Source organism: Mastomys coucha, unplaced genomic scaffold, assembly GCF_008632895.1.
Source record: "Mastomys coucha isolate ucsf_1 unplaced genomic scaffold, UCSF_Mcou_1 pScaffold14, whole genome shotgun sequence".
Taxonomy (NCBI): domain Eukaryota; kingdom Metazoa; phylum Chordata; class Mammalia; order Rodentia; family Muridae; genus Mastomys; species Mastomys coucha.
This window is the reverse complement of record NW_022196896.1, coordinates 113,147,180-113,166,460: the sequence shown is the minus strand read 5'-3', so window position 1 is coordinate 113,166,460 and position 19,281 is coordinate 113,147,180. Positions and strand designations below refer to the sequence as shown.

At 47.4% G+C, this 19,281-nt stretch overlaps 1 protein-coding gene across 2 annotated transcripts in view; it reads right to left on the bottom strand.

Moving 5' to 3' along the window:
* Positions 1-18,481, bottom strand: part of Inpp5d (inositol polyphosphate-5-phosphatase D) — a 103,815-nt gene extending 85,334 nt beyond the window's left edge. The window contains exons 1-2 of one of the 2 annotated variants that reach the window (XM_031368317.1): positions 18,188-18,481; positions 3,295-3,358 (exon numbers count right to left, since the gene is read on the bottom strand). In XM_031368317.1, the coding sequence (XP_031224177.1) occupies positions 3,295-3,358; positions 18,188-18,330 (207 nt within the window). In that variant the 5' untranslated portion in view covers positions 18,331-18,481. The remainder of the gene's footprint in view (positions 1-3,294; positions 3,359-18,187) is intronic. The other variant, XM_031368318.1, reaches the window with a different exon arrangement.
* Positions 18,482-19,281: the final 800 nt, after the last annotated feature.

Genomic DNA, 19,281 nt, shown 5'->3' with positions numbered 1-19,281 from the left:
GGCCTTCTGGGCCACCAGATACATACTGTCCTTAGGAAAGAATGAAGGTGGGATGGATGTTTCAACAAGGATCTCCCACAAGAGGAGCTGGGATCATGACGGCCCTTGGTGTGTCGCTGTGCAATGTCTCAGTCTTGCCCCTACTGTTGGTGACACTAAGCAGGTTTAGGTGTGAGGACTGACTTACCTAGAAACTGTGGCTAAGCTCAGGAAAGAACGCAGGTTTTGCTTCAACATGAAAAGAGGAACTGGAGTTAAAATAAGCAGCGGCTGGTACTGACACTTCCTGAAGGACGTTTCTGCCTTGGCTTCCCTGGCTGTGAGCTTTGATTGGTTCCTCGGCAGTCCTGAGCTGTTGTTTGTTTTAGCGTGTATGCAGTGTGCTCTGTACACGTGCATGCAATGTGTGCATGCATGTGTGTGCATATGTGCAGATCTCAAACTCACTATGTAGTGGAGGACTTTCTATCCCCTTCCCTCTATGCCTCTCTCCCCAAGTGCTAAGATTACAGGAATGTGCTACTACGCCAGGCTTTAACCAGTACTAGGGAACTGAAGCATGGGCTGCACAGAGAGGCTCTCTACCAATTAAGCAACATCTCCATCCACTGGTGAATGAGTGAGTGGGTTTGGGTGTTGTTGTTTTGTTTGCTTATTTGTTTTTTATAGGACAAGACATCCTTCTAGGTGGGGACTTCCCCCGGACCATTTAGGTCCATGGCTTCCTGTCCCTTAGCTGGTATAGGTGACCAAGAAGGTCCTAGGTCAAGTGCAAGACTGGAAACAATTATGTCCAGCAAGGCCATATCTCTTCTGTAAAAACTGCCTGCTCACTGCCCTGGCTGAAGTGGCCACATGAGGCCATGATCTGTTCCCATCTGTTAGTGGTGGGCAGGTAGCTGCTTGCTAACAGCCAAGCAACAAAGAGCACAGTAGCTTGTGAGTGGTTCAGGCAGAGAGAGCTGATGGTGGCTTGAGCCAATCAGATTCCCTCTGGGGACCTGAGAAGGGCAGTGCTGTCAGCAGGGGAGGAGCAACCCACAGAGAAGAGCCAACTCACTGAGGTAGAACCCACCCAGGGCCCCAGAGCCTCTGGTCCCAAGCCCTAGGCTTCTCTAGTCCCCTAGGCCACCAAGGGCAGTAGACCCTTGCAAAAATCACCCAGAGGTACCCCCCCAAAGCACACTGAAGCTCCTAGTCCCACTGAAGGTCTGTGGTCATTTCTGGGGTCACAGGAAGCCGCGGAAGCAAGAGTGAAGAAAACGTGGGCACAGACTCCAGACAGGCGAAGTTATAGGTTTACAGGCTGTGGGCACAAACCCTTGACAAGAAGCCACAGAGTCTTTTCCAGTCATACTTAAAGTCTTTATCACTCTGAAGGAACAGAAGAAACCACAAAAGGGGAGAAAGATCAAAGACACCTACTAACTTTTAACTTAAGAGAGTTGACTCCTAGCGGGAAGCCACCTGGCAAGGACACCAAGTCACCAGGCAAAGTTCACACAGTCCTAGGTTTGGATAAAAAAAAAAAGTGGAGACCATGAAGGCCCACTACGTGCCTAAGCCACCTCCCCTGAGCCACGTCCTTAGGAGCTTGTGGAGTCCACATGTCAGAAAGTATTCAGGTGAGGGACATCTGCCAACCTTAAAAAGGGAGTTTGTTTACACGTACTTAGGTTGGTTCTGGTGACTCCCATCAACACCTTGGCTGGGAAAGGGACTCCCTGACCCCTAGACCATACCTTCCAGCCAACCCTTTTTCCATCCTGGTGTTCATGCACACACGAGAGAGAAAGAGAAGCATGAACTGTGCTCAGCCTGACCACCATGATGTACAGAACAGCCCACAGTGGTCCACACTGGCCTCTCCCATGAAGCGCAGGATAACAGACCCTTCCCCTAGACGGAAGCTTCGCCACACCCTGGATGAAACTGGTCCCCTTCGAGTCCCACTGTCTGGACGAAGTGGCTGGTGGAAGTATTGATGTGGTTTCTTTTAAATTCCATCATGAGCTGCCCCTGCAAGACTTTGACTCTGTTCATAACTTCACTCTCTTCCGTGTTTCTGGGGCCTTTTGCCCGGGGTCTGCCTTTCATCAAGGCAGCTGTGAGTCTACCTCTTTGGCCTAAACAATTGTTCCCTTCATGTTTCAGAAGCCACCAACACTCTTCCCCCTCTCCTTTCCCACTCCTTTCTTTTCAGCGAAACCCTGAAGTCTTTGCTGTTCTGGTGACACAGCGCCTAGATAACTGTCTTCCCTTACTTCCCTCACCTGCTGCTGTGGCTCTTACTATGGTTGCTGTGAGCTTAGTGACACACAGCCCCTCCTCTACTGGGGACACCGAGGCTGTCACCTCCTTTCTGCACACCCCCACGCTTTCCCAATGAAGCCAGGCAAAAACTAGCTTCTCTCCTGTTCACATCACTCAGCTGCCACACGCTGTGGTCAGACAAGGCCCCTGTGTTTTTCACACTAATTCTGCAAGGTTGGTCTTCCCAGGCTTTGATTGGCACTGCTGATTTGTTTGTTTGTTTCCCTTTTTTTTTTGTTTTTTTTTGTTTTGTTTTTGTTTTCCCTTTTAAAGTCCAGCTGGGGCTGGCAAGATGGTTCAGTGGGTAAAGGCACTTGCTACCTAAGCCTCAGGATTTGAGTTCAATCCCCAGAACCCACATTGCAGACAGAGAGGACTAACTCCTGCAAGTTGTCCTTTGGCCTCTACACACACGCACACACACACACACACACACACACACACACACACACACACAATATGGCATAACCCATAAATCAACCAACCAACCAATCAATCAATAAGATGGCTTTGTATATTTGGTCTTTTTACAGTGATTCGGATGCCATGACCAAATCACTCTGGGCATGCTCTGGGCAGAAGGGAGCTATAGGAATTTAAAGGCACAATCTCATCTAATCTCCCATCTCTCTTGCAAGTTCACCTCCCTCTGCTGCTTCCTGGGCCAGTGACATTTGCTCATTGGTGGTAGCCAAACAAAAGAATGGATCAAGGCATAGCCACTGGCTTGGTTTTCCTTCACCATTGTGTCCTTTTCTCAGCCATGGCCACCAACAATCCTTAGCATGCATGACTATTTATTATCTTACGACTGTCATCTATGAAGAGTCACCATTACTCACTCAGTTCCCCAGACACATAGCTTTGGGGGGAACAAAGCTAAGCTCTACCAAGTCCTCACATAAAGACTTCTCGGGACACCTGTTTTTCCTTTCTCTTTTTCATTTTCTCTCAGAGAGCACAAGTCGGTGCGGGACTTACCTGAACAGTGAATTTATCATCCTCGTTGGGCAGAATCCTGTAAGTGTAAACGCAATTCCGGAACCTGAAAAATAAATCAAAGATGACATTAGAAACCACACAGGAAAACAAAGTGCCAGAGGGAGCGGGGCTGTCTGACACAGCGTGGGGAGTCTGCGCACAAAGCCTGTAAAATGTCGGGTTGATGGCATTCTAAGGCCAGCTGTCTCACAGTCCTGTATGCGGCACTGCTTCCCTCCCCTCAATACACCACGAGTGGCCATAGATGTGTCATTTATGTCACTGCTAGATAGCTATGTGGTCCCATCGAAATGTTCTATCATCTAGAGGTGCTTCCTCAACCCCTCAGCTGCCACATCATCAAAGAGAATGGAGCAAGCAACATGTGTGAAGAGCCAAAACTCCCAGAGCTCAGCCAGATCCACATCGTGATGACCAGCTGTCAGCTACGACTGCGGAGGGAGCACATCGGCCAAGGTGAGGCTCCCCAGTACCTACCTTCTGCTGAGACCTCACTCCCCCTACTTGGCTCCTTCCCCTGGACTCCTTGTTTTATGGCTGCCTTCTTCCTGCAGTGAGCCCTATCCCTTCAGACACTGAGATCTGGACCAGGCTGGGGAGCTCTGGTTGTTACTGTGGAGGAAGTGCCAACCAGCCAAGGGCTCCCTCTCTTTCTAGAAGCACTACGTTCTTTGGCTCAAGAATCCCAGGCCCTTTTTACCTTCCTATAATCTCTGAAAGGAAGAACCTGTTAAAACGGAGGATCCTCTGGGAAGGGGCCATAGGTGACCAGTCTCCAGTCATGTGGTGGTAGCATGGTGGCCACAGGCATCTGTTGGTGGCCTCAGGAGTCCACTGGCCCCACAGCTGAGCCTGGCAGCCTGTGAGCAGTTTTGGGAAACATTACCATCACCCGCTCATCCTTAACCCTGCTAGAATGGCCTCTTACTCTTCCTCCATTTGTGATTCTCATGAACAGTAAAAGCTAGGTACCCCTATTGTCCAAAGACGGGGCTGGGTCGGGGGCAAAAAAACTCTAACAACAACACAATGCTTCCAATCTAGAAATGAGAGTTAGGGAGGCTAGAGAGAAGTGTCAGTAGTTAAGAGCACTTGATGGATACTCTTGCAGGAGGATCTGGGTTCAGCTCTCAGCATGCACATGGAGGCCTGCATCCAATTTTAATTCCAGTTCCAAGGGATCCAGCGTCCTCTTCTGGTCTCCACAGGCACTGCATGCACATACTGCATATGCATATGTGCAGGAAATACACCCATAATATAAAAATAAGCCTCACAAAAAGTCACTTAACCCCTTCCACATGCCACATAGCACTACAATTTCACATGTATTATCATTTAACCCAGTTTAAAAGTTTTATATCGAGGGCTGGGTGCATTGCTCTGTTGGTAGTGTTTGCCTAACACTTGTGAAGCTCAATTCCCATCATAAACCAGGCATGGTGACACACACTTGTAATTCAAGTACTTAGGAGGTGGAAGCAAGAGAATCAGAAGTTCAGAGTTATCCTCAGCTACATAGGGAGTTGGAGGCCAGCTTGGGTTACAGGAGACTGTCTCAAAAACCAAAACCCCAAAAGATTATATATTGGAAAAAAGAGCCACACACAGAAGATATAAAATGAAGAAAAAAAATAAATCCTCCATCTCATGAATTTCTTAGGCTTATTCTTATTTGTAAAATATTTTAAAACAACATGCATAAAAGATTTTATATATATATATATCTTTAAAAAATTTAAAATATATAAAATCTTACTGTTCATGTTATTCTAAAGTTCGCTTTCTTCATAAAATATCATCAAGGTCTTCCACATTGTGATAGATTGAATGAGAATGTCTCCCACAGGTTCATATGTTCAAATACTTGGTCCCCAGTTGGTAAAAGTGGGAAAGGTTAGGAGGTGTGGCCTTGTTGGGGAGGTGTGTGACTGGGTGTAGACACTGAGGTTTTAAAAGGATCAGGATGTAAGTTCTCAGCTACCTGCCTGCTTCCATGGTCCCTGCCCTGATAATCACGGATTTTCACTCTAAGAATGGTCATGGACCCTGAATCCTAAGATATCCTTTTATACGTTGCCTTGGTCATGGTGTCTCTTCATTGCAATAGGCAAGTAGCCAAGACATACGTGACAGAGATGGTTTGCTGATATTCTCAGCATTCTGCCACACACATGCATTATCATGCTCTTGACCAGCAGCCTGCTGCTAGTAGTTATTTTGAATGTTTTGCCTGTGTAAGAATGTTGCAGTGAACAAACATCCATGAACATACATGGCTACATCAGTATGTACATACATGGCTACTTCCGTGTATATATACATGCTTACATTCATGCATGCATGGCTACATCCATGTGTACATCCATGCATACATGGCTACATCGGCGTGTACATACATTGCTACATCCGTGTGTCATACATGGCTACATCCATACATACACGGCTGAAGTCTTTGTTCTCATTTCCTCATTGTAAAATGGAGATGATAACAATGCTATATCTACTCGTTGCTGGGTAGACTAAATACATTCATGCATTGAAAGCCTTTGGAACAATGCCTGGCTTACACTGGACACCATACGTGTCAGGATTTTCTAGTTATTGTGGATAAACAATGAACTAGATAGAGTCAACCAGACAAAAAGACATAGGCACTTTACAGACAGGCATGTGTGGACACGCATACTTTTATGTAGCCTAAGTCAGCTTCTGACTCATAATCCTCCTGCCTCAGCCTCCCAAGTGCTGGGATGTCAGGTGTAAGCCACCATGTCTTGCTGGCATTTTATATTTTGACAGACTGCCAGCTGCCATCCAGTGAGATTGTTGGTTTTTTTTTTTTCTTCCTCCTAACGGATATGAGAGTGTCTACTTCCCCACAGCCTGCTGACTGCCTTATCAGACCTCTTCATCTTTTCAGATCTGAGAGGCGGGGAGCAATGACAGCTTGCCTTAATTTGCCTTTCCCTGTGAGAAAGGTTCGGTTTGTCTTGTTCTTGGCTGTTTCTGTTTCTTTTTCTTTGAATTCCTTTCTACGTCTTTGTCTTGTCTTTTATTTATTTTATTTTTTTTAAATTTTTTTTTATGTCATCCTGGGCTTATTGTCAGACAAGACTCAGAGCTATGCTACCGTGGACATTGATATTTATTTCAACAATGTTTGTAGGTTACCTTCTGTAGCTGTATAAATTTACATTTTTTTTTATGTAGCCAGCTTTATAAGCTTTTCTTTTACTGTTTTGAATTCATATATACTTAAAGAAAATTTGGGGCAATGCTTTTGGGAGAGTTCACGACTTTGTTGCTTCACCCCCCATGGGAAAGCTTGTCTCAAGAGCTCTTCTGGCTCTAGTGCCAACTTAATATTCCATCCCAACCCCAAGCCATTTCCACAGGCCAGGTCAATATCACCACCATCTGGCCTGATAGCATCTTACCTCTCAGAGATGTCGATGGAACACAGAGAAATCTCACCACGCCCACTTATACATCCCCATGGCTCCTAGGCTCAACCCCTACAGAGCCAGGGGAACTGTAGAGCCAGCTCTGCCATGATCTGACCTGGCCTTATCTCTCAGGAGCTCTGACCCTTCCTTCTAAGCAAAGGAGGGAGCATGACCTACTTATGGAATAGCCCCAATTAGCTGGCAAAACACATGAACAGAAAGAAAAACCAGAGATAAAGACAAGGCTGCTCCAAAAAAACCAACCAACCAACCAACCAACCAACCAATCAACCAATCAACCAACCAACCAACCAACCAACAAAACAGAACCCTTAATTTAATCAAGTGTAGGAGAAAGGCCTGCCTGGCCTTTTCAAAGATGTCCTAGAAACTGAAACAAAGAAACAGCCTCATGTGACTAAGGCCAAAATCGGAACCGAACACAACAGGAGCATCTCAGATGACCCTGCCTGAGCACTGTCAATATTCAGACAGCATCATACCCATCACCCTTATGAAAACATGAGTCCAAACATTAGACCAGGCTTTGTCTCACTCCACATGCCGCTCTTCTAATTGCTTGTAAATACCACTGGGATGCTAGCTATGTATTGCTTCTAATTTCTAGAAAATACTCTTTGGATGTGTTTTCTCTTTTCTTGGCTAAATACTGCACACTTCTGGGCAAGGTGGATAGAAAGCAGTATGGTTCTGTGCACCTACAACCCCAGCATCTGGAAGACTGAAGCAGGAGGATAGAGAGTTCAACGCCAACTTGGGCTACATGGTGACCCTGTCCCTATGCACCAATAAAGAGGGAGGCAAGGCATATTGGCTAGCACAGAATAAGAGAAAATGGACCTAAGCCCCAGCAAGCAAGAGCATTTATCCCTACTGCTCCAACCTAGAGAACACTGGAGTCACAGGGCTAAGACTCAGTATATTAACAGAGGCCATCCCCAGCTTACTGGGGCCCCTCCAAAAGAGAGAAAACAGGAAGAGGGTTCAGGTGGCCAACGGGTGAGACCTAAAGCTTTAAGCAAAGACAAGGAAATAAGGCTCCTGTAAGTGAGCCAGCTGTCTGTCTGTCTGTCTGTCTGTCAGACAGAGTTTACCACCTGGCCTAATACTGCATAGGTCTTGTTGGTTTGGTGGGGTCTTCCATCCCCATTCTTCTTGGTGTTTTTCTTCTTTCTCTTTCATTCCTTTCTTCTTTCTTTCAAAGATAATTTGGACAAAAATGGACTATTCTAAAATTCTAAAAGAAGCTGTCTCCCCCAGCCCCCAGTTGTCAGAAAAAGAAGAACCACCAGACCTGTGAAAATATGTCAGCATTCCACCTAACCTATAGCTATAGGGTATAAAGAATGCCTATTCCTATACTTAAAGAAAATAAAGGAGCTATCTCTATCTTAAACTCATTGTTTTAAAGCAGCATGGGGAGGCCCAGGCAGGTGTCTACTACCCAGAACCTACATGTCCCAACTCCATTCTGGTGTTTGTACTAAAATGCCCTGACCCAAAGGCAACCCAGTGGTAGGGTATGTGAGGCTCTCCTTAAGGCAGGCATTTTCTTTTTCTAACGGCCATCACTATATTACTTTAGAAATACTGGCCAACGTAATGAGCTATGAAATTTGAGAAAGTGGTTGTAAGCATTTGGAAGCAAAAACTATGGTCCTAATTTGTAGATGATAGGAAGGCCTATTCGGAACAGTTGGGGCTGGGGAGAACGTTCAGTGGGTAAGAGTGCTCACGGTGTAAGAATAAAGACCTCAGTTTAGATCCTCCAGAGCGTACGTAAAAAAGCAAGACAGAGAGCCTGTGTGGTGGTGTGTGCCTTGAATACTGGATCTTGGGAAGTAGACCCATCTCTGTGAGTTCTAAACCAGCCAGGGACACATAGTGAGACCCTGTCTGAAAATTTAAGAAAATTGAAGTGTGGTCACACACATCTCTAACTCCAGTGCTGGGGTGGGGGTGGGTGGGTGGCAGAGACAGGAGGCTTTCCAGACCTGGTCAGTCAGCATAGCCAAGGTCAGCAAGCCCCATACTTAGTGAGAAAGCTGTGTCAAGGGAACAAGGCAGAGAGTGATGGATCAGGATTGCAGATATCCTCATTTAGCCTCCCGGCCCACAGGCAAACACAAACACGAGCACACACATCTGTGCAAATGAATGGTATCTCACACACCACAGATAACAACATATCTTTAAAAAGAAAAGACAGGGGAAGCAGATGAAAGATGAATGAGGAGTGGCCAAAGAGAAGGACAGAAGAGAGGGTGTGCAGGCAACTGGTTACATGAACCAGTAACTGTGGGGGAATGTGTCATTCACAACAATAACAAAAACATAAAAGTCATCAGCAGAGACCCAGGCAAGGCACACTCAGGGTCTGTGTGAAAAAAATATTATACAATCAAAGTGAGAACACAATACGACTGTCAAGCTCACGGCTTACATTAGGATTTCCTGCCGTCCCAGTGAAAGTCACAACAGTAAGCTTTGTCCAAGTTGAAAAATATGTCTATCTGGTTTACCCAGGAAAACACTTGAATACGAGAGATAATAATCCCAAAACATTTTTAAAAATTATGTTTATGTCTTTGTAATGGTAGTGGGGGAGGGGGAGATATCCTAGGGCAGGTAAACAACCCAGAAAGAGCTTAGTATATGGCAGACAAAGGGATTATAGAGGGGAAAAAAAACCATAAATCTTTTAATAAAAGGTTAGGGAAAGATGATTACTTGAGAAAAATACACACAAATCTTTATCAGTTGTCATCTATTAGGTCTAACAAGATTTAGCTTTCAGTGTGAAGAATAAAACATATGGAAATAACAGCCACGGCTGCCGCATTTGTTTGTATCATGATGCATGATATAGACACGCACATCAACACATGCAATAATCCTACTGCATAGATCCTCTCATGCTTGCTTTTCAGATGACAAGGCCGGGGCCCAGGGTAATTCGATAAACTGCTGAAGGTTCCTCCCTTAACCCAAGTAGATGAGCTACAAAGACCCAGTCTTAATCTTTATGAATGGATTTCTGTGTGCAGAAGGAGTCTCTGTATTGGAAATCCCAGGAAGAAGTCCCAGGAGAAAATAAAATGATAGATCTTGCAAACATTTATGGTCTTCCCATGTCAGAGAAGATAAAGCTTAAAGGAAGACCATCATGAAGATATATTTGCAACAAACATGACATAAATAACTCACATAGGCAGGTGACAAGGCTCACAGCTATCCTTGGTACTGGGGGATTGCACTAGGACCTCATGCATACTAGATAAGCGCTTAACCACTGGGCTATGTCTCCAGCCCCACTCCACCTTCTATTAAGACAAGACCTCATTATATAGTCCGAGATAGCCTAGAACTCATCACAATCCTTCTTCCCAAGCTACACACACACACAGTTTTAACTGAAGAACAGAAGCTAAGAGAATAGAGGACCATCTGCAAAAGAGAATGGCCAGCAACCCTCTCAAAGAAGATCAGCAATCAAAAGCAAACCAACTCCCCCCCCACCCCCATCACAGATAACCTTTCACCTTATGACTCCAAATTTTCTTAAAAGTAACAATCTGTAGAATAGGATCTTGGAAGGAGGTGGGCATCCTCTCGGGCTGCTTCCCAGAAGCATGCATTAAGTCAAATTTTCTGGAAAGCAATTTGCTACTCTGTATCCACAGTCTTTGAAGGAGATTCCTGCTGGTGACCTAACAGCAGTGGGGAGTTGTAACCAGTAACATATGTAACAATTCTGCTGGAAGACCTTTCTTGCGGCTGCCACACTTAAGCAAGATTGCTGGTAATGTAAATGCCAATCAAAGAATTATTCCATAAAGCATGAAACACCCTGAAGAACAGTCTAGGCTTCCAGCAAGAGTGATGTTAAGGAAGAAATTCTAACTGGGCAGGAAAAATTGATGTTGTTGGAAACCCCAGACCACAAATGAAACATATGTACATATATGTGTGTGTGTATATATATGTATGCATGTGTACATATATGTACATATATGTGTGTGTATTATATATGTATATTATGTAATAGAAATGGGTATGAGAAGACACATCAGCAAATTCACATGGCTTGTGCTTGTCTCTCAGTGACTGATGATTTGTCACTTATTTATTTTACACTTTTTACTTTGTGCTTAACTCATTGTGGGGGTTAAGTTGAGCCTGGGAGGCTGGTCTGGGACTTTCAGCAGTCTTCCACCCCCAGCTTTCTGAGTGTGCAGTGTCATGTATGTTCCAGCACACACAGCCAAGACCACGGTTACCTGAAGGAAGCCTACGCTGCTTATCACTGGGTCTGTCCACCCCTCCGCTGGCTACTCCAGCTGCAAGGCCACGGGAGCACTCTCCTTTTACAGAGGTTCCTTTGGCCAGCCCTCCATAGTGTTATTACAATTGCAAAGTAATCCCAAACTGTTGGCTTCTGGTACCCGTTAACAGTATGTCCCCATGTATGTGTGTAGGGGCACATGTATACATACATAAATGTGTGAATAGAGATCAGAGGACAATCTTCAGATATCCTCTAGGGCTTGTTGTTGTTGTTCTTTTGGTATTTGTTTGTTTGTTTGTTTTGAGACGTGATTTGAGACTCATTAATTCGGCTAGTCTGGCTGTCCACTGAACTCCAGGGATCCTCCTGTCTCCACCTTCCCAGAACTGGGATTACAAACATGCACCATGTGGGCTGCGGAGACTGAACTTTCTTGCAAGACAGACATGTTACCAACTGAGCCATCTTTCTAGCCCAATCAGATGGGTTTCTAAGTAACAGAGACAAAAAGAGCATACACACTAGGTTCAGAGGTAACTCTATAGAACGGCCAATCTGTAGTGTTTGTAGTAAATCTAACCCCCAAACATTTCATAGGCTCCTTCTTCCCGCCTCTGTCACCCTCTCTACCAATGGGCAAGTGCCCACCACAGATACCAATATGGGGTTCCCTCCCATAGAACATTCTGTGTTGTGTCTAGCTTTTTATCAACTGGAGGACTTTATCCCTTCTGAACCTCTTTACTAAGTTGGAGCTCGAGTCAGAAAGTTGTGGGGGCCAGCCTCTCTCCTAGCCTTCATCGTCATCCCCCAGTCTTCTAGGCAGTTCTTTCTGTGTCTATGCCCAGGCCCCTCCCTGCCCAGGCTTCCAGGCTGTCAACCCCGGTGGCTCAGCAGCCACCAGACACTCTTGCGTCATTTGAAGTTCTCTTCCTGCCTCAGTCGCTTTGAGCACTTCCTCCGTGGAGGCCCCACATGACAGCTCCGTGTCTCCCAGAGGCCTTCAGGAAGTCCCGGAAGTGACACTGTCACAGCTCTCCTCTCCTGTCATGGAAAGTTCTCCACAGATGAGCCCTCTGCTTCTGAGATATCACTGGTTGTTGCTTTCAGCTCTAAAAACTAATGGCCAGCTGTATTTTTACATATGCAAAGCATCTGGCTGTGTACCTTGGCCTGTCTCAGGCTAAGCTATGGAGTGTCCATGTTACTCTCCTCTTCCTATCTTATCTTCAAAATGATATAGCTATTTCAACGTGCATACAAATGACCATTAGTGTTACTAACATTAGGGATACAAACTAAAACCACAGTTCAATGCTGTGCTGCTTTGAAGCACCTAAGTTGGGTAGAATAAAAAAGACAGCCAGATATCATGGTGAATACATTCAGGAAGTATGGAGGCAGGACGATCAGGAGTTCAAAGCCAATTTTGACTACAAGAGGGAGTTCGAGGCTGGCCTAGGCTATGCAAGACCATAGCTCACAAACACGCAAACAAGTGAGGGGCTGGGGAGATAAGTGTTGATAAAGTGCTTCCCTTGTAAACATAAGAACCAGGGTTTGATGCTCAGACTGTACCTTAAAAAGCAACTGACCAAGCCGGGCGGTGGTGGTGCACGCCTTTCATTCCAGCACTTCAGAGGCAGAGGCAGGTGGATTTTTGAGTTCACCGCCAGCCTGGTCTACAGAGTGAGTTCCAGGACAGCCAGGGCTACACAGAGAAACCCTGTCTCAAACAAACAAACAACCCCTCCCACCCAAAAGCAACTGACCCCCACTAAATGGGTTTGGTGCGTCTATCACCAGCCCACCTAATCTAGGTAAGCTCCAGGGCACTGAGAGCCTCTGTCTTAAGTAAGGAAATCAAAAAGGTGGGGCTCAGAGGATAAAGGCACTTGCCATTAGGCCTGACTGTCTGAGTTCAGTCCCTGGGACCCACATGGTAGAAGGAGAAAACTAACTCCCGAAGTTGTCCTTTGGCTGACACACACACACACACACAATGCACAAATGTACACATGTACCTACCTACACACACACACACACACACACACACACACACACACACACACACACACCTAGATAATAACTAGTAGAGAAACTGGACCCTCACAATATCTGGTTAGAGCCACAGCTGAGCACAAGTTCAGCAATTCCTCAAAATGCTGACATAAAATGACCATGTCACCCAGCCCTGGCTCTCACTACCCAAGACTACTGCAAACAGACATCCACACGAAGGCTGGTTGATGACTGTTGACAGCAACGGCCAAAAAGTAAAAACAGGGCAAAAGTCATTCAACTGGCGAATGTGGTGTGTCCATACAGTGGGTTATCAAAAGATGGATGTCTGCTACAGTTTAGATGAACATGAAGGTATTATGCCCAGTGGACAAATCCAGAAAAAAAAGCTGCCCGTCATATAATTTCACAAAACTATAAATACACAAAATGCACAAGTCAGGCAAAGCCTTAGAGACAGAAAGTAGACTGGCTTTTTCCAGAGGTCAGAAGAAAGGGGAGTGGCAAGCAGCTGCTCATGGGCATGGGGCAGGGTCTTCTGGGAATAATGAGAACACTCAGAAATTAGACAGGGGTATTGGAGGCATGACTATGTGACTGTTACTAAGGACCACTGAACCACTAACTAGAATGTGGACAGGTGAATTTACAGTATGCATTAACCTCAGCTGAAGCACTGTAAGGCAATGAACTGGTCTGGCCAGCCTCACTTTGGAGCTGGGGTTCTGGGTGTCTTGCCGAGATGACATAAGAGATTCCGGGCAGCTCCAGAGTCTTGCTCCTCGGGACTAACATGGCCTGGTATGAATTGGGGTACAATAGTAGTTCTTGTTCCATCTCTGTGGCAGGCAGAGAGATGGGATCGTTAAGAAGTGCTAATGGGGGCTGGCGAGATGGCTCAGCAGGTAAGAGCACTGACTGCTCTTCCGAAGGTCCTGAGTTCAGATCCCAGCTCTGAACCACCCATAATGAGATCTGACACCCTCTTCTGGTGCATCTGAAGACAGCTACAGTGAATTACGCCAGAGCGAGCGGGGCTGTCCTGAGTTCAATTCCCAGCTCACGCCATCTGTACAGCTACAGTGTACTCATACACATAAAATAAAAATAAATCTTTAAAAAAAAAAAAAAGAAACGCTAATGGCCTTGTGCAGGTGAATTTAACCTATGCATCTAAGCCAGTGCCTATCCTGTATCTGGGAAGATAGCTCCAGGATCCTGGGCATGGGCAGAAACATAGTCACTCTGCCACTTACAGAAATGGTACAATAGGCCTTAAATAGACCTTCCTGGGTTCAGCCCTCCCTCCTGGTCTTGGACACAACTAGTCTTCAAGAGCATCCTTCTCAGACAAAGGCCTTTTCTCATGTCAAGCAGATGTCAGGAGCCCATAGGCCTTCAGCTCTGGCTTCTGCCTATGCAGGTACTTCCCTCATTTGCCTTTGATGCCAGATATGGAAAACAATACCACACTGTGTTTGCACAAAAGTCATTATCATGCTTACAGACATTTTCAAAGGAGGTCAGGGGAAGGGAGATGACATCACACCCTCTCACAGCAAGCTCCATGCCCTGACCCCTCTGCTCAGTGTTTCTACCCTCACCAGCTCCTTCTCTGCAGCCCTCTTTCCACCAAAGAACAAGTGTGATACAATCCTCACCCTGCTCTCTGTTAGTCCTAAAAACATGGCCTGTCTTATCACACCTGGCAGGCTTGTCACACCCAGTCGCTGGTCACATCATTTCTTCCCAAAGACTAGAATGCCTTCTCCAAGGGCAGGTTTGGTTGTAAGTATCCCATGCTTTCTCCTTTCTTTCTGCACTGCCAGAGCTACCAAGGCTATTGGCAGTCTATCCCTGGGATGGAGCTTACTCCACCACCAGGCCTGGGTACACTAAGGAAGGCCACTTGCTGAGGGACTCCTCACCCATCAGGCTGGACCAGAGGCAACCACATTTTCACAGGGGAGGAAGCCAGATCACACCAGAGTGGTTCAGGGGAAACCTCACTCACATAGACAGCAGCCAACTTGACCTAGTTGAATCTAGGCTCTGTCTAGGCCTGGTCATCTCTTTTACAAAGAGCAGGTTGTTTCCAAGTGCTGAGTCATCATTCAAATTCTTCCTATGCAGCTTCAGCCAAAAGAAGCTACCAGGATGACCCACAGACCCCGACTCAGCTGAGCTATCCTCAGAAGCACTGTCTTCTCTGTGACACACAGTGTAGCTGTGCTGTCCCTGCTCATGAGTCTCATGAGCCTCTTACAAGGTCTCCATCCACCTGGCCAACACCCCACACCGGGTGCACAGGCTCCTGGGAAGGTAGTTGACTCACCATGGAGGAACTGAGTAGAAATAAGTAAAGGCAACACAGGCCCCATTCAGAAGGGCACACATTCCCTTTCAAGGAAGGTAGACCAGAACTCCAGTCATACTAGCAGGCCAGTGCTCTTGGGGCTCCAGTGTAACTCTAGGTTCCTCTAAACCAAGGCTCTCTGAGTGGTGACTGAGAAGAAATAAAGGCCTTCTTGCTTGATGGTAAGGGACAGGATTGATCTCTCTGAAGGAAACAAAGGTCAGGGTGTGGGGTGGATTTGCGCTCCTCTGTCACGTGCGTGGTACTGAATGGTAACCTTGTCTTTAAGTATTTACTTCCCTCTCCAATGGTATGTCAAATCTCGGACCAGGAAGGTGCTCCTCACAATGCCTCATTCTTCCCAGAGTGCCACACAAACCCAACATGATACGGGGCCCCTGCTGCTGTCCCTTCGGTCACAAGAAGGAACAGGGATGGATCCCCAGCAGCAGCTGACCCACAGCTGCATGACCCAGAGTCCACACAGACTGGCTGGTGTCCAGCAAGACAGCACACATGCCAAATCTATCACTCCTGAAACTGAAGAAAATTCAAGTGTCCTGTATCCCACATCTACCCCATTCCCCATCTCTCCTTTGCAGTCCTATCTCTGGCCTTGACCTTATTGCTGTTCCGAAGCTGCTCATTTGATCTTCTCGGGCAGGAGCCTGGACTATGGCCAGGGCAGATGTCGAGGGCACGGGGATGAGGTGGGCGAGGTCCCATCATCCACAGGGAACAGGGGAAAGTAAGAATGTGAAGTTTGATTTTTGTTTTTTTCAGGAAGTTACGTCTCTTTGCATTAAAGGGCTGGCTTCTAACAATTTTTCAAATTAAAAAGTACGCCTTTCCTGCGTTTTTAGGGAGAGGGGTCATAAAAGGATGCTTTATATCATACACTGAGGTTGTGGTAGTCATTCCTTCAGTTTGAAAATCTCTGTATCATCTTTGCTTTGCAGGGACTTAAGACAGCTGAGGCATGGGAGTCAGGTGAAGAAGAAAGGCAAGGCCCAGGTCTGTTTCCTGAAGGTCCTCCAAAACCCCTGTGGTCTTGGCTTAGGTTCCTTCTGCTCTGACTCCAGCCTTCCACATGCTGCCGGCTTAGCACAAGAGAACCCATACCGTGGTGCATGCTTGTAACCAATGCACACAATAGTCTCTCAGCCCATAGTCAACTCCCAACAAAACTGCCCTTGGCCCAAATCCCACTGGGGCAGCAAAAATGTAACTGGGTTAGTGGAGTCAGGCTGAGTTTGTAACACACTGAAAAGTACTTTCCTGCTCTTCTTCCTTTCAGGGCCTCTCACTGGTAGATCCCCAAGGGACGGTGCTTTGGGGAGGTCCAGGCCACCTGCGCTGCTTCTCCTGAAACATGTTGGTGGGTGTGTAGAAAGCAGGCTGCTAACTCCACCAGCACAAGATGCTCAGCCAGCCGTGAGCTTGGACTGGCTTCTAGTGCCCCGGCCCCCCAACTCTGTGAACACCCTAGCTCCTCTTGCTTCCATTCAAGTCCACTGGCATGGGCAGCTTGATGGTGGTAGGAGGTAGGCAGCACAAGCTGGCGGTCTCTGAGAGCAAACGACTCATTCATTCTTAGCTGTCCGTAACCTGTCCAGGCCTCGTGGTCGTCATCTGCAGGTCTAGATGTTCATAGAACCCACCCTCCTGGTTCTCTTGAAGATGAAACCAGCCAACAAATGCCTAGCACAGCAGGTCCCAACATGAGTCAGAGCTCAGAGCAGTCTGTGGTCAGTCACCCACTTCCCTCCTGCGTGAAGATAGCGGGGACCTAGCTGCTCTGAAAGATCTTTCTCTCAGACCAGGGACAATCTATCAGATGCTACCTGTGCTGTTAAAGTAGACACACCCTTCCTGACTGTGTTCCTGCCCTGCTCCAGCCTGAAGCCCGGACAGGGTTAGACCACAGGGCTATAGGGGTGACGGTCTTCCTCGGACGCTAGACTCCGAGGGAGGGTTAAAAAGGAACCTTCAGCAAGTGGCTGTTTCCTCTGTTTTTAGGATAACCAGCACATTCAGCAACATCTTCACACTGGGCTGTGGGGGCGGGGGTACCCAATAGGGGCAGAGACCCCACTAGGACATAGCTGAGTGCAAGGAGGGACAGAGACCTACTTAAAGAGCTCTGTGGCTTCCTGTGTGTCCTTGCAGAACTAGAATAAAATGTCTGCATAAGGAGTCCTTTCCTGATTAAATACACCCTAGACTCAGCTCCCCACATAGAATTATCTCTAAGACCACATACTAGCAGGGTGGGGGAGGGGATCCCTCTTGCCATGGTTGCCCTTCACGGACTCCCTGGCTGACCCTTGAGCTGACTGAGATGATTTCTAATGCACCCTCCACCAGAGAGACCCGCATTTCTTCCTGGCTCAGAGTGAGGATCCTTGCTCCTGCCACAGGAGCTCAGAGGGGAGGGGGGGGGGCCCTGGCACCACAGGTCATGGAGGGCTGCAGCATCGGGGAGGCCCGAAGTCACTCAGAGAGTCCTTGCACCATGACACAGGCTCCCTGAACTCTGACGCCATGGTCCAAAGTGGGCCTCAGATGCTGCCCCTACCTCCTACCCTCCCCACCCACAGGGTAACAAAGTGCCAGTCAGGTCCCACCCATGCTGTGACATAAAACTAACTCAAACCCCCGTTACAGGGGTTCCCCTTTGGGTCCACCCCTCAGGGGTCTCTGGGTCTGGCAGTTGGGAGGAGATGGGGTACTCACAGCACGCAGAGAGCGTAGGCCCGGGGGATGGACTCGCTGGCACGCACAAGGAAGCTCCCGTCCTTGCCGGCTCTGGAAAGTAGCTCCTCTGCCTTGGAGCGGGTGATGTTGCCATGGTTCCATCCAGGGACCATGGCAGGCATGGGTCTCCTGGGCTGGGTCAGCAGCCACTCCCAGGACGGACACTCCAACAGAGCAGTTAAGGGCCCTAGGCTGAGACCTGCTGCCTGTTGCCTCTCAGAAGTTGTCTCTGCTGCTACTACCAGCTTAACTGACTGACTTCCTGTTTCAGGCGCTCAGTGAGGGAGAGGAAACTGAGCTGCAGAGAACTTCCTCATTATAGAAACCAAGTTGGGGGGGGGGCATCATCTACCTTCCCACCCAGCCAGCACTGGCTGCCTGCTCCACCCTCTCACTCACTGGCTCTCAATTTCCCCTGACTGGGACTCAACCTCCAGAAGCGTCCATTTATCAGCCGAAGTTCCACACGAGGGAAGTAAAGTCTCTTTCAGCATCAGGTTTCATGGCTGACTGACTTCTCAAGCCTGACCTAGCATTTGTGAATAGGCTGAAGGAATGGTGTTCGGAAACCTTTGCTGATGCCCACAAGAGCGGTCACAGTTTTCCTCAGCACCACCCAGCATACTTGTGATGGCGAGCTTTAACTGTCAACGTGACACAACCTGGAATTGCCCAAGAAGAGAGTCTCCGTGAGGGAATGTCTGTGTTGGGTTGGGCTATGGATACATCTGTAGGGGGGTGGTCTTATTGAAGTTAATTTAAGTCAGAAGACCCAGCCTACCGTGAGCAACACTATTCCCCAGCTAAAACAGGTTTGACCCCTCTGGACTTCTGCTGGGCACTTAGGGGAAAAGCTCATGGAGGGGCTTACATGTCCCTCTGGCATGCAAGCTGGCCGCCTTGATGATATATGCTACTGAGCTCTGCCCTGCAGAAGCCCAAATGGCCAGTCAGGCTATTCCCTCTGTAGCTGGACAAGGCCACATTTGCTTACCCCTTAAAGGTCACCATTCAGTACTAGCTGAGTTCTGCGGGCTCTAAGGTAGCCACTGTCCCTTTGACCCCAGAGAGCT